At 36.0% G+C, this 22,459-nt stretch overlaps 1 protein-coding gene across 3 annotated transcripts; it reads right to left on the bottom strand.

Moving 5' to 3' along the window:
- Nucleotides 1-11,539: 11,539 nt before the first annotated feature.
- LOC117793672 (nucleic acid dioxygenase ALKBH1) lies at nt 11,540-13,060 on the bottom strand. 3 transcript variants are annotated; one of them, XM_034634057.1, is made up of 3 exons: nt 12,876-13,060; nt 12,021-12,510; nt 11,540-11,942 (listed from the first exon to the last, which is right to left on the bottom strand). In XM_034634057.1, the coding sequence occupies exons 1-3, from the start codon at nt 12,991-12,993 to the stop codon at nt 11,585-11,587; spliced, it is 966 nt and encodes a 321-aa protein (XP_034489948.1). In that variant the 5' UTR covers nt 12,994-13,060; the 3' UTR covers nt 11,540-11,584. The 3 variants fall into 3 exon arrangements, with proteins under 3 accessions (XP_034489948.1, XP_034489947.1, XP_034489949.1); XM_034634056.1 differs by having other exon boundaries at nt 11,541-11,942; nt 12,021-12,568; nt 12,880-13,060; XM_034634058.1 differs by having other exon boundaries at nt 11,542-11,942; nt 12,880-13,019.
- Between the last annotated feature and the right edge of the window lie 9,399 nt (nt 13,061-22,459).

Raw genomic sequence — 22,459 nt, 5'->3', positions numbered from 1 at the left:
CATTTGTTGCCAACAATGTCGCGATTATGCAAGAATTGTCAAAAGTACAGGATTGGTTTAAAATAGAGTCAAAAAATAACCCCGCTGACATAGTTTCTCGTGGTCTGCACACAAGCGAATTGAAAGTCTCATCATTGTGGTGGCAACGACCTGAATTTTTAAAATTATCGGAAGAGAAATGGCCCTCATTGGAGTGGCATAGCTCAGAAGGTCTCCCAGAACAACGCAACACTAAATTTAGTTTGCTAGTCAGTCCTCAAAATATTGTACATGATATTGTAGTAGGTTGCATATATGCAAAGGATTTTCTTAAACTGACAAGAGTATTTAGTTATATATTTCGTTGGCGTTGCATTTTGTTGAAGGTGGATTCGACTCGAACTAAGTCGCTAACAGTAATCGAATTGAAAGGTGGCTTAAATTATATAGTATTCAATTTGCAGGCTTTAAATTTTAATGTTGAAATCGTAAAATTGCGTGAAGGAAAGCCAATTAGCTCTGCAAAAATTCAGGGACTTAACCCGTTTATAGGCACTAGCGATGGCATAGAAATAGTGCGTGTAGGTGGCAGGCTATCTCGGGCCAATGTACCATTCAACACTAAACACCCAATGTTATTGCCAAATAATCATATTGTTGTAAGCGCGTTGTTTGAACACACGCATCGAACCAACATGCATGCCGGAGCGCATGCATTATGTGCTTTTGTGTGACAACTGTTCTGGGTCATCAATGCAAGACAACTGGCTCGCAAGACAGTACGGAGTTGCATTGCATGCTTTCGCCAGCGTCCAGTATTGGCTAATCAAATTATGGGCTCGCTGCCAGCAAGTCGCGTCCAACAAGGCTTGCATCCCTTCGAGCGAACTGGGCTGGATTACGCTGGACCATTGTGGATGCATTTTAACCAACGAGGACGGCGACCGGTCAAGGCATACCTGTGCGTGTTCGTGTGCTTCCTAACCAAGGCTTGCCATCTGGAGCTTGCATCGGACCTCAGTACAAATGCCTTTCTCGCAGCCCTTAATCGATTTTTTGCTCGCCGTGGGCTCAGCGCAAAATTGTTTTGCGACAATGCCACAAATTTTGTCGGTGCTTCGCGGGAACTTAAGGCAATGGAACACTTGATATGGAATGACAGCAACAAGCATAAAATTGTGGATCGGTGCAGCCATCTGGGTGTCAATTTCCATTTCATACCGCCACGATCGCCCCATTTTGGGGGTCTGTGGGAAAGCGCTGTGAAGGTAGCGAAGCAATTGTTAGTGCGAAGCTTCAATGGCACAGCGGTAAATTATGAAGAACTGGCCACAGCTGTTTCCCAAGCGGAGGCAGTCATGAACTCTTGACCACTTTATCCGCTGTCGTCAGACCCAAATGATTTTAAGGCATTGACGCCTGGTCATTTTTTAATCGGTCGACCGCTGAACACTATCGCCGAGCCATTTGATGAGGCGGTTCTCAAGCTGTCGGCGACAAATAGATGGAAAAGAATCGTTGCGGTGCATCATGCATTTAGGAGACGCTGGTCGCTAGAATATTTGACGTTACTGCAAGAGCGGAGCAAGTGGGCGTCTACATGCAGCCACATTCAACTAGGAGCATTGGTGTTAGTGGGAGAGGACAACACACCCCCAGGACAATGGGCTCTGGGTCGTGTGCACGAGAACCATCCTGGTGCTGACGGAGCAGTTCGGGTGGTCACCATCAAAACCAAAACGGGGTTCTTTAAAAGGAACATTCACAAGATCTGTCCCTAACCCATTGCAGACATGGATCATGAAATTTTGGAAGAAGCTTCCAAGGCCGGGAGTATGTTGGCGCCGAAATAATGCCAATTCAAATCAAGCCAGGGCCAGGAGTTAAGTTAGATGATAGAGAACAAATGAAATGTTAATCTAGAGCTGTTATGTTAATAGCATAACCGATTTATGTAGCTGTAATGGAATGTAAACAGCGCTCATACCCAGATACTACCAAGTTTAGCATAAGTCATTATTGAAAATTATAGAGACCGACTCGGTCAGAACCAGCAGCACTTGGCTTTTTATTTCGAGATTGAGGATCCGAACTGGTCTGGAGAGTTGCGGAAACAATAAATAAAATAAAACACACAAGCTCGCTTAATTTGTATGACGAGAATATAAAGACTAGGCTTTGTAATGACTAAATCTAGCTCAACCATTGATATTAGCTATAAAAACCACTAAGCAAATAACCTATAGTGTTTTTATTTCATATAACGAAAAATACACCCGTAAACGGTTCTTTTTTCCATGTCCATAGCAAATTTCACCCGTAAACGCAATGTCTGTGGGCATTTTGTTGTATGAAATCCAAACTTTATAGGTTATTTGCTTAGTGCAAAAACATAGTTTGTGTACTCAAACACCGGTACCTACACACAAGTATGCGTTTCACAGCACTCGTTCTTTTTAAAAAATCGATTTTTACCTCACCAAAGAATAAAAAGCCGATATTGAAAAATCGGTCCCAGCAATAGCCAGCGTTGCCCTAGTCCGAGTTGTAACATACTCTTTAAGTTCAGGGTCTGCAAATCCAATTATACACTTATGTTTTTATTTTAAATTTCTTTAATGAAAAATATTTCTGTATATCACAGCATCATCAGATATAATTTATTCAAGATTATTGGAAATTTTTTCTTTTTTGCAATTATACAGTAAAATGTAAATTCTGAAAAAAGTCACATACGCCACATACGATGTTCTGTAATTGTAAATAAAGATGAAAATTAATATTTAAGCGGGATTTGCAAAAGTCCCGCAGGCAACACTTAATACGTTGATACGTGAATCGTTTATATAACGGTTAAATACTAAATCGAGTAATTCCGTATTCACCGCCTCTTTGTTATTTTATGTATATGTGTTATAAAGCGAGTTCCAAGGCTCTTCGACTGCTTTCATAACACGTGGAACAGCATGATAACCAAGACGGGCCTCCATTGACATGATTAGCACATCTCCGCTGCAGAGATATATTGCTGTAGGCTGCTCTTCTAGTGACACGCCGCCTATAAGAAAAATAGCACTTTGTACGAAACTGCATAAAAGTTAAAGATTTTAGTTGTTTTTGCATTTGCATTGAACGAAAACAAAGGCGCTTCACGGTTTAGCTCCAAATGGTCCGTGTGACCTGACAATGTAGTTCCGATTGGATAATAGTTGATTATGGCAGCTTGTGAAGTAAATTTGTTGAAACCAAAGTCGATTTTTTGGGGGTTCCTATCATATTTAAGAGTCTGACACGTTTGACAATTAATTATAACTTCTGTTATTTTTGCTTTCATATTTGGGAAGTAAAACTTTCGTTTCAAATGAAGATTCCTCTATTCCCCTGTGATTACTATTTCCATGGTATTCTTTTATCTCTTTTCCTGTTCTGCAATGTCTGTTAGATCTATTAACATTGTTGTGCATCTTGTTACTTTATATAGCTTACTATTCGCAAAATACACATCATACGCCTTCTAAATTTTATTGAATACTTCGTCTGTCCCAAAAATTGCACATATCTTGTTGGGTATTATAAGTTCTTTAAGAATTTTTGCTATCCCTTTGACATCAAATTGCGGTGGGGAGGAGTTAACACCGGTTGGCGCTCTACCTCCCCTCAACTCCTTATGCCATCCATAGTCTACAACAAAGCAGCAGCGACGGCACGACCGCTGCTATAGCAACAATCTGTGGGACACAGATCTTGTGGTGGGGGAGAGCTCTTTCTTCCCTCGCACCCTTTTGCCATCTATAGACGCCAACATAGCAGCAGCGACGGTGCAACAGCTGCTACAGCAACAACTACGGCAGCTCACATTACAACATGCTCAGCGCGGGCGAAACTGCAGCGCTGGCACTCTGGAGCAACGATCATTGCCGGGTGTCTCGCAACATCCGGTGAGACGATGCCAGCAACGGAATCCTCTGACGCTGCGAATATGGACGGGCCAACGGCTTGGTGGTCACTCTTCAAATGACTTAGAATTAATTCCCGTGGGACGTCCAAGCTGTAAACAACAGATCACTCGAACCTATATTTAAATAAAACTTATAACATTGTCTGAAATCGTTTGCCTTGTCACTGCGGACGGCAGTTCGCGTTAGTGACGAAAGCAGCACGAAGGATGCGAAAGGCGACTAACTATATATACAGCTAAGTTGGAAAATTTGCTACGACTGTCCGATCAGATCGAGTTATATACCGATCGACAGGTTTAGTTCTAACTTACAAAATGGCGTACTAAAACTTTTTCTAAACAAACCTGGGTCATGAGATACAGGGGTGTAAGTGGGAGGGGAAAAATTTTGATAATTGCAGCTTATGGGGCCGTTGGGGCTTTTTGGTAAAATTTTTTATTTTTTAAAAATTCTCCTTAAAAATACGCGTCGATTGATACCTGAATCACCCAAATCCGATAACTGGTTCAAAAGATAAATAAATTTGAAAATTTTAGTGGACTTCTCAAAATGAAATGAAAAGTCAGTTTGTTTGTCTGTTTGTCTGTTTGTCTGTTTGTCTGTTTGCATCAAAGCGCTAAAGAAGCTTAAATGTAATGATGGGGATTGATTCCTTTTCAAAAATCTAGAAATGTTTGTTCTACGACTTTTTCAATTTCCCGAAAACGCTAAATCCCGCCAAAATTGAACAGTTTCCAAACCATAAAAGCTACAGATATGTTCTATATATCATTAGAAAGGTGTGTTTGAGGGCTTTTAGGCGTACCTTTTTTTCTAAAGTACTCAGGTAACATTTTACAGGTGAAATAAATTTTTTTAGCTTACATTTTGGCGATTTCTGACAAAACGGCTCTAACGATTTTTGTTAAATTTTAATATGTTGTAATACGTACAATTTCGCGTTTTTTGGTATATGAAACATAAATTTTGGTTGAGGGGTTCGGAAGATATTACCTGTTAAGTGAATAAATACATTTTTCTATTGGTCGAAAATCACAATTTAGTACGAAAAACTTTTTGGTTTTATGAGATATCTCAACCAAAATGATACAATATGCATTTTACTTGGTTTTATATATTCTGACCAAAGTTGGTTCAAATCGGACCACTATATCATATAGCTGTCATAGGACCGATCGGGTCAAAATTAGGTTTTAGTATGAAAAAATTTTTTGTTTAATGAGAAATCTTAACCAAACTAATACAATCTGCATTTAACTTGGTTTTATATATTCTGACCAAAGTTGGTTCAAATCGGACCACTATATCATATAGCTGTCATAGGACCGATCGGTCCAATATTAAGTCTTAGTATGAAAAACTTTTTTGTTTTACTAGATATCGTAACCAAACTAATAGAATATTCATTTATTTAAGACCTATATATCCTGAACAAAGTTGGTTCTAATCGGAACCACTATATCATATAGCTGTCATAGGACCGATCGGGTGAAATCCAAGTCTTAGTATGAAAAACTTTTTTTTTCATAGTAAGTACGAGGTCTCCGACAGTATAGTATGCTCGGCTGTAGCAAAGCGAGCAGGGGGCGGGGCCCCCTAGTTTTTCTTTATAATTAAAAAAAAAATTTTTTTAAATATGAAATACGTTCAACAACTAAATTTTTATATTTTACTATTTGCCTGCATTAATGATAAAGTTACAATGTCAAAAGCAAAAACAATTGCAAAATTTCTGATATCCACAAAAAAACCTCTAAACGAGGTAAAGTCTAGTGACGAAAGCAATTTCTAGACCCAAAATTTCTGATATCCAATTTTGTGACGAACAAAATTCAGTTTAATCTAAAAATTTTAAATAAAAATATAAATTAATATACAAAAACGAAAATTGGCATTCGGCACTGCGCAAAAAGTTATTTTTATGTACAAAGAAGATCACCCTTTTTACACAATGCCAATTTTCGTTTTTTTATATTAATTTATATTTTTATTTAAAATTTTTAGATTAAACTGAATTTTGTTGGTCACAAAATTGGATATCAGAAATTTTGGGTCTAGAAATTGCTTTCGTCACTAGACTTTTACCTCGTTTAGAGTTCTTTTTGTGGTATTTATTAACCAAATCATGTTGTTGGGGTTAAGGAGCCTAGAGAAGAGCAAGATCAAAGGAAGATTGAACAACATGCAACTCACTGTAACTCTTCGAGTTACCTTCCTGGCCTAAGCTGGCCATAACTTATATGTATGTATCCAAAATCCAAGTCTTGTGTTGTGCGTGACATGTAAATATACACACATATATATATATCTGCATGTACATTCAAATTTGAAAGTTTATTGGCGGAAGCTAGTATATTTTTAATCTATAAAATAAATATAATTAAAATATATAGTAACTATATACACACATGCAGTGGCCAACACACTTTAGTGATACAAAACAACAACGATAAAACCATAACCCACAATTATTTACACCGATTTGAACGAACTTCAGCCAGGATGGACAAAACCAAGTTAAATGAAAATTCTGTTACATACATTCTGCCAAACACATTATATCCTTTTTTGTCCATTTTCAATGGGCCCAGGGTAAAAATAGTATTTAAATTGTTTTCGCTACTATTTAATGTATTAAAGCGCTTAAAAAAGGAACTGCTAGCAGTATCACATGGTTAGCAGAATTGAATAATCTGTTGGTCGACAGGGGCAGCGCTTAATAAGAAATGAGTGAAATACCCGATTAATTGCAGCACCAGTACCATCAATTGCATGACCTGAAGCCAGAGCACAGATAGAATAAATAGACCCAACAAGAGACACTGCCATCTGTTTCTCAAACTAAATAAGAAAATCCGAAATATTTTGATACATTTCATGTTTATTTTTAAATAAAAAATGAAAATTTTCAATGGCATCAGCTTATCTGTAGCTATCCAGCATTATTTACATATTTGAATTGGCAGCCATGAGTAACAAGTTGTCGTGGCTTGTTTCCTGGTCAAATTTGACCATTTCGCCGATTGCGTCGAATGCCACCAATAATTATTTATTTAGCTCATTATATTTCTATTGTGCAGCAATAATAGTGGACAATTTATGCTCAAAATTAATTTTTTTTTTTTTAATTTAAAATTTGTATACAATTTTTCATATTCAGACGTTAAGTCTAAAATTGATGGTAGTGTGACTTACATTTTCACAACTACCATCATTCTCATGCTATTACTATTACTATACTATACTAAATATCGATACGATATTAAAAAAATATTCGACAGCCCTAGTGAAAACAACCAATTTAAGACTCTACAAAAAAAGAGTCGATATTTATCGATTTTTTTCTTAAAAATCGAATTGAAGCGATTCGAAAAAAATTCGGTAAGTTCCAGCTCTAACGCTGGCTAATAGTATAGTAATAATATCGCATATTCGATATTTGGACATAAGTAATATTACGATATAAATATATCAGTTTTTGAAAAAAATATCGATATATTGATATTTTGATATATTATTAACAGCCCTAGAAAAAGGGAAATAATAAAAATAACAAATATTTCGATATTTTAAATCGATATATTAAATATCATTTTGATATTTTTTCAAAACAAAATATATTATCGATACGATATTTAAAAGATATTTGACAGCCCTAGCAGTGTTGCCATATTCGCTTTTTTCCTGTCAAGTCTCGCTTTTTTCAAAGGCCATATGCTAGAAAAATTTGCAAACAGTGGGCAGCGCGAATTCTGGCTTTTTTTTTAAATGCTTTTTTTCAGACTTTTTTGTATATGCCCAAATGCTTGAAACATTTATTGCTGACACTGTTTTGTCGATGCTTATGGTGCATTCTCACTGGCTCCCAAATCTTCACAAAATAGTGTCACAACGTCACAAGGTAATGTGAACATCAAATTCCTTGTGACAACAATTTTTAGACACAAAATTGTGGCACTTCAATGTGAACACCAGTGTCACATGCTGTCACAAATTTTTTGTGACCGAGGCTCTCACAATTTTGATAAAAATTATTTGAACAGCTGTTTCAGTTGAAGTAGCTCAAATGAACCCAATCCTATTTCGACAGCCACATCGAGCAAGTTGGTTTTTCTTCACATTGTGAAACCATTGCTTTTGTTTTTCTCGACTCTTTTGACGATCACATTTCGAGACCAAAATTCTCATTGTTGCCCGTTGATGCATATGCCGTTATTGGGTTGTGGCTGCTCGAGGACGAGGATAATGAGTCCAAGCCAAAGCGCAATTGAAGGGTCAACAAATCGGATATGTGTTTCGCAGGCTGTTCCATTCATCAACCGCGTCCTTTTTGCCGACGAGCAGCTGCTCAGCAATTCTGTCCCAGCTAGCCTCCTTTTCATCCCGATTTTTATACCCTGAGCCCATTGAAAATGGGCAAAAAAGGGTATAATGTGTTTGGCAGAATGTATGTAACAGGCCGAAGGAGGGGTGGCAGACCCCATAAAGTATATATATTCTTGATCAGGATCAACAGCCGAGTCGATCTAGCCCTGTCCGTCTGTCTGTCTGTCCGTCTGTTTGAACGCGTCGATCTCAGATACTATAAGTGCTAGAGACTTCAAATTTGGAATGCAGGTCTGTGAATACCATACGCAGGTCAAGTTTGTTTCCAATTGTTGATGCCACGCCCCCTTCGCCCACAAATTGAAAAATAACGATTTACAGGCGCAATTTTTGACATAGCACTCCCTAACTGAACAATCAGTTGAGAAATATGCGTGTTAAACAACCCTGAAAATTTCAAAGCGATTGACCCATAAATAGAGAAGTTATTTCGGAATTTACATTTAATTCAATAATTACATTTGCATGGCAAATCAAACGTGCGGGCGAGACAGCATGTTCTCGTTTGTATGCAAGGCGCGCACAAAGACAGAACGAATTAGTACCCATTTTTTTTTTGGTACCAAATAAGAATCAAGCGATAAGCAAAAATATTATCGATATCATGTAATGAAAATGTTAATGTATAATTTATGTATATACAAATATACAATTTGATTAAAATATAATTGTGTTAATATATAAATATGTATTTTTGCATGGCAAAAATCAGCAGAAGCTGATAGCTATGTATGTATGAAATTGCATGAGAGAAATAGCGATCATTTTGCAGCACTACTCTTGCATCTTTGCCGAGCACTGAAAGCTGCAAAATAATAATTTTAATTATTAATATTTTCGATTCCTTACACATATATATAATAAGTATCTGCTTATTATCGTTGAAAAAAAAAACTTAGCATTATCCGCTTTAAGAATCTCATAAAATTAGACATTGCCTTTTATTTCAAATTTCGCGCGCAATGCAGCAGCCTTTGGCAGGCTCGAATCTGTTGCGTAAGAGGGAGAGAGTGAGAGAGGAAAATGGGTGCTGGCAGATTGCAGGCTGAGCAAAGTTATAGTTTGTGGCTACTCTTGACACACGCTACATCGATTGCAAGCGATTACGATTACGACTTGCGACTTACCAATTTAGCAATTTCTAATTAATTTTAAAGAAGTTTATTATATTAAAGTTTATTATATTAAACTTATTTAAAATTAATTATAAATTGATAAATTGGTAAATAGCAAGTCGTAATCGTAATCGAGTGATGTATTAGTTCAGTGAGGCATTAATAACGTAGTCTGCAGTGATAAGCACAGTGATTTAAGAAAACCGAAAGTTGTTCATAGTTTCGCGTGTGTAATTTTTGATACCCTGAGCCCATTGAAAATGGGCAACAATCAACTTTTATAAAAGAGTACATGGGCTCAGGGTATCCTACTATCGAGCGTGCTCGACTGTAGCCGCACCTCACCGCGAGCGAAGCGAGCCGGGGGTAGGCGAGCGAAGCGAGCAGGGGGCGGAGCCCCCTTGTTGTAATTAGTGCTGGTCACATTCCAGAATCATTCCGACTTCTCCACGGCTTCAATGAGCTTTAGAATGCTTTCGGAATGACACTGAATGGTGACACGGCGACCACGGCTTAAAAGGGTTGCGTCTCTTCTAATATTGCATATAACAATTTATTTGCATCAAACATATGCAATTATAATTGAATGACAATTAAACAAATCAAAGAACAAAAAATATCTTTGTTTATATCAATTTTGTGGAACTTGTTTATTGTTCACGAGTTTGTTCAGTGTTCACATTTGGTGAACATTGCGATAGAATGTGGGGTTTTGCGACGTTTTGCGAAGCTCTGTCACAATGGCTAGCAGTGTTCACATTGATGGCTCAAATTTTGCTTCTCACAACAGTGTCACGCAAAATATTTGTGACGCCAATGTGAACAATTTTAACAGGCATTGCAAAGCGTCAAGGCGTCAAAATTACGATGTCACATTGCGAAGCAGTGAGAACCTAGCATTACCAGCACCACTCAGCAAATAACCTATAGAAAAGTCATTTCATACCAACGAAAGTGTCCACAAAAAAAGCCCTATGCCTTTTTATTGCCGAGCATACATCGTTTGCTCTAGTTGACCATTTCGGGAACCTATGCGTCAAATACTTTGAAGGTGAAGGTGATGAAATTATTCAACTCTTATGAATAAAAGAGCAGCTGCTGCTCAAATTCTTCAGTTTATTTCTGAGCAACTAATTTTGCGAGCTCACTCTTCCCCTCGTTAGAAAATAAAGAAAAGAAAGTAATTGAAAAACTAGCTTTTTTATGGCTTTTTTTTAATTGTTCATCTCTTTTTTTTAGTTTTTTAGCTTTTTTGCATCGTTCCCACCCTCAAAAACAGCTTTTTTATTCAAACAAAAGTTGGCAGCACTGAACCCTAGCTGAGATATAACATCAGCTCACTATTTTTGAGGTCGTTTACGTTCGCTATCCAGACTACAGAGTGATCAACGGAAAAATATCATAGAATATTACAAAAAATATCGCATATTCGATATTTGGACAAAAAAATATTACGATATAAATATATCAGTTTTGGAAAAAATACAAATATATTCATATTTTGATATATTATCAAACGCCCTAGATTATACTTTTCTTTTTTTTCTTAATTGAAGTATAATTTAATTCCAGTTCATCATTTATAATTAAGAAAAAAAAACAAAGGAAAATTATAACATAATTATAAATAAAATAAAGCACACAAGCTCGCTTAATTCGTATGACGAGAATATAGAGACTAGGCTTTGTAATGACTAAATCTAGCTCAACCATTGATTTTAGCTACAAAAACCACTAAGCACCTATAGTGTTTTTATTTCATACAACGAAAAGTACACCCGTAAACGGTTCTTTTTACCATGTCCATAGCAAATTTCACCCGTAAACGCAATGTCTGTGGGCATTTTGTTTTATGAAATCCAAACTTTATAGGTTATTTGCTTAGTGCAAAAACTTAAATTGTGTACTCAAACACCGGTACCTTTACATCCCTAGACACAAGTATGCGTTTCACAGCACTCGTTCTTTTAAAAAAAAAACGATTTTTACCTCACCAAAGAATAAAAAGTCGATATTAAAAAATCGGTCCCAGCACTAGCCAGCGTTGCCCTAGGCCGAGTTGTAACATACTCTTTAAAATGTAAATTCTGAAAAAATTCACATACGCCACATACGATGCTCTGTAATTATAAATTAAGATGAAAATTAATATTTAAGCGGGATTTGCAGAAGTCCCGCAGGCAACACTTGTCGCACATTTATGTTAATACGTGAATCGTTTATATAACGGTTAAATGGAATCCAAAACATTTCATCTTTAACTTGTTCGTATAATACTAAATCGAGTAAATCCGTATTCACCGCCTCTTTGTTATTTTCTGTATATGTATTATAAAGCGAATTCCAAGGCTCCTCGTCCGCTTTCATAACACGTGGAACAGCATGATAACAAAGACGGGCCTCCATTGACATGATTAGCACATCTCCGCTGCAGAGATATATTGCTGTAGGCTGCTCTTCTAGTGACACGCCGCCTATAAGAAAAATAGCACTTTGTCCGAAACTGCATAAAAGTTAAAGATTTTAGTTGTTTTTGCATTTGCATATATATATATTTAGAACAATCATTTATAATATGTACCTGAACGAAAACAAAGGCGCTTCACGGTTTAACTCCGAATGGTCCGTGTGACCTGACAATGTAGTTCCGATTGGATAATAGTTGATTATGGCAGCTTGTGAAGTAAATTTGTTGAAGCCAAGAGCTAAAGAAAAATATTGACACAAGCTACTCAAGTCGCTTGGAAATGCAGAGTGCATCGCTTCGCTGTAGACTTTCGTATCCCAATTGTGATGATACCCCAATGTTGTCCAGCGCATCGCAACCTTAATACGCTGTGCGATATTTACATCGCTGCAGTTTTGTAATTCTCCCCACCAATCAGATAAAATCGGTACTTCCAAATTATTCGCATCCAAGTTTGAGATGCTTGGGGCCCGTGGATAGTCACGAAGACTGCGAGCAATCCAATAACGTTGTCCTTGCGATGTAAATGAATTGCGGATGACCAAGAGCCCGGGGTGGTTTAATACTTTGTAGCAACGCCACATATGTTCTGGGTGCAAGCCAGCTGGCAAAGGATGACCTTGACATGTGCCTTTTTCAAAGACATTCACAGGTTTCACCAACTATGTACATGTATGTATGTATGGTTGGTAAAGCGCACGTGCACATATGTACACATATGTACGCATGCATACATACATGGATATATGTACAAACATATGTATCTTGTCAGGTTATTAATCACTTGTGAAGTACACGTGTATGAACACTAGGCCCAACATTTATTCGATTACTCACTTTTTGAAAAAAACAAAACAAAAATATTACTTTACAATTCAACTGTATTCAACATATAAATGTATGCAAGTATTAAGGAAAATACTTCAACATTTCGGGTGTACGAATAAATGTTGGACTGATTGTATGTACTCACATTATACCAACTGTAAGATGATTTATTTTCCTCAAACAAGTCAAAGTCAATCACATCTTGTACATCGGGAACTAGTGTTTTTTTCTTATAGTGCTTGAAAGCTTTCTTAAACATTTTGCAAGTCTTAATAATGAATTGTTTACCAATCTATTGAATGTAGACTTCGGTTGCTCATGAGTGAGTGAACAAGACAACAAAATTAGGGTTGTTGATATATCAAAATATAAATATATCGATATTTTTGTCAGAAACTAATATATATTTGTATCGTAATATTTTTTTTGTCATAATATCGAATATGCGATATTTTTTTGGGAAATTTTTTATGATATTTTTCCGTTGGTCACTCTGTAGTCTGTGTAGCGAGCGAAAACTACTCGGAAAATAGTGGGCTGAAGTTATGTCTCAGTTTGCCGGCCGCTTCATGGGAAAGTGATTCCTTGCAATTCTGGAATTCGCATAAGGCGTCCATGCCGGGACTTAATAAAATCACCTTAGTGTCATCGGAGCGGCTAGCGTCCGCTATAAAACGTACATAACGTACTTTTAAAGTCCATGAAATCAAAGTATTGGAACTAAAAGTTCGTCCTTTTTTAATATTATATAATTAAATTCGCTTAGTTATATAACATATTTATATCAAATATCAAAAAAAAAAATTGGTATCTAATAACATACTAATATCGAAGTTATAAACAATGTATCTTATTATACCATGTTTATACAGTGCTTTAAGATCCTTTAATTGGTAGCGAGTTACCTTAAACCGCCTTTGTAAAAACTTTTTTAGTGTGATTTAACGCTAACAGGGACTCAGCGAAGCTCGCTTTTTAAACGTATAAACACGTATCGCTTAAAAAATGTACTACAAGACCGTATGGTTGTATATACAACTATTAAGTGCCATTGAAAATGCAACAATATGCTAAATATTTAATTAATACACAATAATAACATAATAAAGTCGCACGTATAAACACTAATTAATTTCATATAACTGCTTAAAATCCCCATAGTGCTCTGTTAGCGCGCAAGCAGCGCGCGTCGAAAAGTCATACAAAATGAGAATATTCATCTCTCGCCCTCTTTGCACATACATGTCCTTATGTAGCCAGACAGAGAGAGTTGTATTCGGGCGCGCAGGCTCAACTCTATGTATGCGTGCATCTTACAATATGTTTTTGCATATGTATGGGCTGCTGAGCGAATTGACAACATCTCTTTGTTTATAAGTTGCTTCCCTTTTAATATTGTATGTAACTCTAATACCCTGTAAAAAAAAATTGTTAATGAAGAAATTTCAAGCGCAAATAAATATTTAAAATTATAAAAACAACACATCGCATATTTTTTATTATCTACATTTATAAAATTATTAGATTTACGATGTTTTTCTTTATAAAATATTAAAGACAATTATTTTTTATAGCTAAAGGGTATTTCATAGCACGCATGTTTTGTGTTTCGCTTGCTGTGCCAGCAACGAGCTCGGCCAGCCAACTGAATCGAAACCAAAAATAATTTCCCTCAAAAGACGCGTCCACCGAAAAATTACCCGTCATGCTTTTGCTGAGACACTTTCAGTTGTATGGGATGACTTCTCTATAGGTTATTTGCTTAGTGATATCACTTTTTGTAAGAAAAAAGTATATAATAAAAAAATTAAATATATCAAATGTATCGATATTTTAAATCGATATATTAAATATCATTTCGATATTTTTTCAAAACAAAATATATTATCGATACGATATTTAAAAGATATTTGACAGCTCTAGCAGTGTTGCCATATTCGCTTTTTTCTCGTCAAATCTCGCTTTTTTCAAAGGCCATTTGCCAGAATAATTTGCAAACAGCGGGCAGCGCGAATTCTGGCTTTTTTTTAAATGCTTTTTTTCAGACTTTTTTTGTATATCCCCAAGTGTTTGAAACATTTATTGCTGACACTGTTTTGTCGATGCTTATGGTGCATTCTCACTGGCTCCCAAATCTTCACAAAATAGTGTCACAACGTCACAAGGTAATGTGAACATCAAATTCCTTGTGACAACAATTTTTAGACACAAAATTGTGGCACTCCAATGTGAACACCAGGTCACATGCTGTCACCAATTTTTTGTGACCGAGGCTCTCACAATTTTGATAAAAATTATTTGAACAGCTGTTTCAGTTGAAGTAGCTCAAATGAACCCAATCCTATTTCGACAGCCACATCGAGCAAGTTGGTTTTCCTTCACATTGTGAAACCATTGCTTTTGTTTTTCTCGACTCTTTTGACGATCACATTTCAAGACAAAAATTCTCATTGTTGCCCGTTGATGCATATGCCGTTATTGGGTTGTGGCTGCTCGAGGACGAGGATGATGAGCCCAAGCCAAAGCGCAATTGAAGGGTCAACAAATCGGATATGTGTTTCGCAGGCTGTTCCATTCATCAACCGCGTCCTTTTTGCCGACGAGCAGCTGCTCAGCAATTCTGTCCCAGCTAGCCTCCTTTTCATCCCGATTTTTGTAATTAGCGCTGGTCACATTCCAGAGTCATTCCGACTCCTCCACGGCTTCAATAAGCCTTAGAATGCTTTCGGAATGACACTGAATGGTGACACGGCGACCACGGCTTAAAAGGGTTGCGTTTCTTCTAATATTGCATATAACAATTTATTTGCATCAAACATATGCAATTATAATTGATTGACAACTAAACAAATCAAAGAACAAAAAATATCTTTGTTTATATCAATTTTGTGGAACTTGTTTATTGTTCACGAGTTTGTTCAGTGTTCACATTTGGTGAACATTGCGATAGAATGTGGGGTTTTGCGACGTTTTGCGAAGCTCTGTCACAATGGCTAGCAGTGTTCACATTGATGGCTCAAATTTTGCTTCTCACAACAGTGTGACGCAAAATATTTGTGACGCCAATGTGAACACTTTTGACAGGCATTGCAAAGCGTCAAGGCGTCAAAATTACGATGTCACATTGCGAAGCAGTGAGAACCTAGCATTACCAGCACCACTAAGCAAATAACCTATAAAAAGTCATTTCATACCACCGAAAGTGTCCACAAAAAAAGCCCTATGCCTTTTTATTGCCGAGCATACATCGTTTGCTCTAGTTGACCATTTCGGGAACCTATGCGTCAAATACTTTGAAGGTGAAGGTGATGAAATTATTCAACTCTTATGAATAAAAGAGCAGCTGCTGCTCAAATTCTTCAGTTTATTTCTGAGCAACTAATTTTGCGAGCTCACTCTTCCCCTCGTTAGAAAATAAAGAAAAGAAAGTAATTGAAAAACTAGCTCTTTTTTGTGGCTTTTTTTTAATTGTTCATCGCTTTTTTTTAGTTTTTTAGCTTTTTTGCATCGTTCCCACCCTCAAAAACAGCTTTTTTATTCAAACAAAAGTTGGCAGCACTGAACCCTAGCTGAGATATAACATCAGCTCACTATTTTTGAGGTCGTTTACGTTCGCTATCCAGACTACAGAGTGATCAACGGAAAAATATCATAGAATATTACAAAAAATATCGCATATTCGATATTTGGACAAAAAAATATTACGATATAAATATATCAGTTTTGGAAAAAATACAAATATATTCATATTTTGATATATTATCAAACGCCCTAGATTATACTTTTCTTTTTTTTCTTAATTGAAGTATAATTTAATTCCAGTTCATCATTTATAATTAAGAAAAAAAAACCAAGGAAAATTATAACATAATTATAAATAAAATAAAGCACACAAGCTCGCTTAATTCGTATGACGAGAATATAGAGACTAGGCTTTGTAATGACTAAATCTAGCTCAACCATTGATTTTAGCTACAAAAACCACTAAGCACCTATAGTGTTTTTATTTTATACAACGAAAAGTACACCCGTAAACGGTTCTTTTTACCATGTCCATAGCAAATTTCACCCGTAAACGCAATGTCTGTGGGCATTTTGTTGTATGAAATCCAAACTTTATAGGTTATTTGCTTAGTGCAAAAACATAGTTTGTGTACTCAAACACCGGTACCTACACACAAGTATGCGTTTCACAGCACTCGTTCTTTTTAAAAAATCGATTTTTACCTCACCAAAGAATAAAAAGCCGATATTGAAAAATCGGTCCCAGCAATAGCCAGCGTTGCCCTAGTCCGAGTTGTAACATACTCTTTAAGTTCAGGGTCTGCAAATCCAATTATACACTTATGTTTTTATTTTAAATTTCTTTAATGAAAAATATTTCTGTATATCACAGCATCATCAGATATAATTTATTCAAGATTATTGGAAATTTTTTCTTTTTTGCGATTATACAGTAAAATGTAAATTCTGAAAAAAGTCACATACGCCACATACGATGTTCTGTAATTGTAAATAAAGATGAAAATTAATATTTAAGCGGGATTTGCAAAAGTCCCGCAGGCAACACTTAATACGTTGATACGTGAATCGTTTATATAACGGTTAAATGGAATCCAAAACATTTCATCGTCGAATACTAAATCGAGTAATTCCGTATTCACCGCCTCTTTGTTATTTTATGTATATGTGTTATAAAGCGAATTCCAAGGCTCTTCGACTGCTTTCATAACACGTGGAACAGCATGATAACCAAGACGGGCCTCCATTGACATGATTAGCACATCTCCGCTGCAGAGATATATTGCTGTAGGCTGCTCTTCTAGTGACACGCCGCCTATAAGAAAAATAGCACTTTGTACGAAACTGCATAAAAGTTAAAGATTTTAGTTGTTTTTGCATTTGCATTGAACGAAAACAAAGGCGCTTCACGGTTTAGCTCCAAATGGTCCGTGTGACCTGACAATGTAGTTCCGATTGGATAATAGTTGATTATGGCAGCTTGTGAAGTAAATTTGTTGAAACCAAAGTCGATTTTTTGGGGGTTCCTATCATATTTAAGAGTCTGACACGTTTGACAATTAATTATAACTTCTGTTATTTTTGCTTTCATATTTGGGAAGTAAAACTTTCGTTTCAAATGAAGATTCCTCTATTCCCCTGTGATTACTATTTCCATGGTATTCTTTTATCTCTTTTCCTGTTCTGCAATGTCTGTTAGATCTATTAACATTGTTGTGCATCTTGTTACTTTATATAGCTTACTATTCGCAAAATATTCGCAATTATATTTTGTTGGGTATTATAAGTTCTTTAAGAATTTTTGCTATCCCTTTGACATCAAATTGCGGTTTTGAAATTACATTTCTTTTTTTCTTAAATATCGTTGTTGGCTGTGTATCATCTATCTGCCCCTTTTGGAATATTATTTGATAGTTTTACTCGTTAGTCGGATTCTCTGAAAGGCATCCCGAAGCTGCGTGATTCCGCCTTGGGCCTGGAGTCGGAAACTGTCAGCGAGCCTACAACACCTCCCCTCGCCACCTTATGCCATCCATAGTCTACAACAAAGCAGCAGCGACGGCACGACCGCTGCTATAGCAACAATCTGTGGGACACAGATCTTGTGGTGGGGGAGAGCTCTTTCTCCCCTCGCACCCTTTTGCCATCTATAGACGCCAACATAGCAGCAGCGACGGTGCAACAGCTGCTACAGCAACAACTACGGCAGCTCACATTACACCATGCTCAGCGCGGGCGAAACTGCAGCGCTGGCACGCTGGAGCAACGATCATTGCCGGGTGTCTCGCAACATCCGGTGAGACGATGCCAGCAACGGAATCCTCTGACGCTGCGAATATGGACGGGCCAACGGCTTGGTGGTCACTCTTCAAATGACTTAGAATTAATTCCCGTGGGACGTCCAAGCTGTAAACAACAGATCACTCGAACCTATATTTAAATAAAACTTATAACATTGTCTGAAATCGTTTGCCTTGTATTTATTAACCAAATCATGTTGTTGGGGTTAAGGAGCCTAGAGAAGAGCAAGATCAAAGGAAGATTGAACAACATGCAACTCACTGTAACTCTTCGAGTTACCTTCCTGGCCTAAGCTGGCCATAACTTATATGTATGTATCCAAAATCCAAGTCTTGTGTTGTGCGTGACATGTAAATATACACATATATATATATCTGCATGTACATTCAAATTTGAAAGTTTATTGGCGGAAGCTAGTATATTTTTAATCTATAAAATAAATATAATTAAAATATATAGTAAATATATACACACATGCAGTGGCCAACACACTTTAGTGATACAAAACAACAACGATAAAACCATAACCCACAATTAGTTACACCGATTTGAACGAGCTTCAGCCAGGATGGACAAAACCAAGTTAAATGAAAATTCTGTTACATACATTCTGCCAAACACATTATATCCTTTTTTGTCCATTTTCAATGGGCTCAGGGTAAAAATAGTATTTAAATTGTTTTCGCTACTATTTAATGTATTAAAGCGCTTAAAAAAGGAACTGCTAGCAGTATCACATGGTTAGCAGAATTGAATAATCTGTTGGTCGACAGGGGCAGCGCTTAATAAGAAATGAGTGAAATACCCGATTAATTGCAGCACCAGTACCATCAATTGCATGACCTGAAGCCAGAGCACAGATAGAATAAATAGACCCAACAAGAGACACTGCCATCTGTTTCTCAAACTAAATAAGAAAATCCGAAATATTTTGATACATTTCCTCTTTATTTTTAAATAAAAAATGGCAATTTGCAATGGCATACATCTTATTTCATCAACTAATCTGTAGCTATCCAGCATTATTTACATATTTGAATTGGCAGCCATGAGTAACAAGTTGTCGTGGCTTGTTTCCTGGTCAAATTTGACCATTCCGACGATTGCGTCGAATGCCACCAATCACCAATCAAACTTTTTCAAACCAGCCTGGGTCATGAGATACGGGGATGTAAGTGGGAGGGGAAAAATTTAAATGATTGCTGCTAATGGGGCTGTTGGGGTCTTTTTTATTTTTTAAAAATTCTACTTAAAAATACGCGTCGATTGATACCTCAATCACCCAAATCCGATAACTGGTTCAAAAGATAAATAAATTTGAACATTTTAGTGGACTTCTCAAAATGAAATGAAAAGTCAGTTTGTTTGTCTGTTTGCATCAAAGAGCTAAAGAAGCTTAAATGTAATGATGGGGATTGATTCCTTTTCGAAAATTTAGAAATGTTTTTTAGCTTACATTTTGGCGATTTCTGATAAAACGGTTATTGGCATTCGGCACTGCGGAAAAAGTTATTATTATGTACAAAGAAGTTCACCCTTTTTACTCACAGTGCACAATGCCATTTTTCGCTTTTTTTATATTAATTTATATTTTTATTTAAAATTTTTAGATTAAACTGAATTTTGTTAGTCACAAAATTGGATATCAGAAATTTTGGGCCTAGAAATTGCTTTCGTCACTAGACTTTTACCTCGCTTAGAGGTTTTTTTTGTGGGATAATTATTTATTTAAGTCATTATATTTCTATTGTGCAGCAATAATAGTGGACAATTTCTGCTCAAAATTAATTTTTTTTTAAATTTAAAATTTGTATGCAATTTTACATATTCAGACGTTAAGTCTAAAATTGATGGTAGTGTGAATTACATTTTCACAACTACCACCATTCTCATGCTGTTACTATTACTATACTATACCATTAGCCAGCGTTAGAGCTGGAACTTTCCGAATTTTTTTCGAATCGCTCCAATTTGATTTTTAAGAAAAAAATCGATAAATATCGACTCTTTTTTTGTAGGGTCTTAAATTCATTGTTTTCACTAGGGCTGTCGAATATTTTTTAAATATCGTATCGATAATATTTTTTGTTTTGAAAAAATATCAAAATGATATTTAATATATCGATGTAAAAAAATTAAAAAAATTTAAAATGAAATAGCTCAGGGCTACCACACTTTCCGTATAATTTTTGAAACTGGCAGCCTGACTCATTTTGTATGGAGCAGCTGTGAACAGCTGATCAGTGAAATCAAATCTGTAACGAAGTCAAATCCGAATCTGTTTCAGGAATTCCACCATTAAAACAACACATCGCATTTTTTTATTATCTACATTTATAAATTAATAAATTTATAAATCTAATAGATTTACGGTGTTTTTTTTATAAAATATTAAAGGCAATTATTTTTTATAGCTGAAGGATATTTCAGAGCACGCCTGTTTTGTGTTTCGGCCAGCCAACTGAATCGAATCCAAAAATAACTTCCCTCAAACGACGCGTCCATCGAAAAATTACCCAGTGGACCCAGTGAGACACTTTCAGTTGTATAGGATGACTTCTCTATAGGTTATTTGCTTAGTGGTATCACTTTTTGTAAGAAAAAAGTATATAATAAAAAAATCAAATATATCAAATGTATCGATATTTTAAATCGATATATTAAATATCATTTCGATATTTTATCAAAACATATATTATCGATACGATATTTAAAAGATATTTGACATCCCTGAAAAAAATCTCCTTAAAATGAGTGAGTGAACATCTTAGGGATGTCAAGATATCATTGATATATCGATATTTTTTTTTTGTGATTATATAATTTTGAATTGTTTTCTTGACGATAATACGAATGTATGTAGATATAATTGTGCGTTAAGCTTAGCTGTTGTTGGCGTCAATATTTTTTTTCGTTAAGGATAGATACTCACATCGAAAAAATTCCGTTCGTTCCTGTAAAAAAAAAAAAAACAGTGGCGAAACAAAAGATAAATTATTTCGCTTGAGTTCCGCTGGTGCAGTACTCACATAAGACATAAAAAATGGTCTGGCGCTTTTCAACACTGTAGGCAACAGCTGATATTTCTCTGTCGACCGAAAAAAAATATGGCGTGTTTATTAATTGGGCAGCTATTAGATAAATATCAGCTGTTATTTGTGAACGCACAAACAAATAAAAAGAGGACGTTTTGACTTCGTTACAACGGAGGAGACTTGAATGAAAATGACTTTAATGAAAATAGCAATTCGATGCAATTTTTATAATTGACCCAACATGCGCGGCGCCTGCGTTCCTCCTCTGCTTTCTTGAGTATAGGGCATATGCTAACAATCCCGTCGCCATATCTTAAAAACTTTTCATTTGATTAATTTTTTAAGTTTGGCGCTTTATAAAATGTAAACAAAGCACAGCTGACGCTCCAATGTGACCATTCAACATTTGGTTACTTTTTGGCGTTGCGTTACTCAGACTAATTTTAGTCGCTTTTTCACTTTTTTCATATCGAAATATTATTATATTTAGGGGTGCCACTGAAACCAAAACCAACCGGAAACCAACAAATTTCAAATTTCTGAGGTTTTCGGTCACACAGACCCCTGATCGAGATAATTTTAAAATCTCAATTTGGCTAAAGACTTGCTCAAATTCAGCAATATAAAGCTTGTAATGTATACAAAGTGGAACTGTTTTGGAAAGGTCAATCAATTTATGAATTATCTCTACAAACACATTTAAATATTATAAATGTTTTAATTCATGATTTATTATTATACAAAACTTCTAGTGCATTGATGGATTGAAAAATATATATCAAAATATCTCACATAATTGTTGTTAGCACTAGCGCTCTTCTTCTCACACTGCGCCCATCTTGCCACATGCATAGCATGTGCCAGGCT

The sequence above is a fragment of the Drosophila innubila genome, chromosome X (genome assembly GCF_004354385.1).
Source record: "Drosophila innubila isolate TH190305 chromosome X, UK_Dinn_1.0, whole genome shotgun sequence".
In the NCBI taxonomy this organism is placed as follows: domain Eukaryota; kingdom Metazoa; phylum Arthropoda; class Insecta; order Diptera; family Drosophilidae; genus Drosophila; species Drosophila innubila.
The sequence above is the reverse complement of the archived record's forward strand: the minus strand, read 5'-3'. Positions and strand labels throughout refer to the sequence as shown.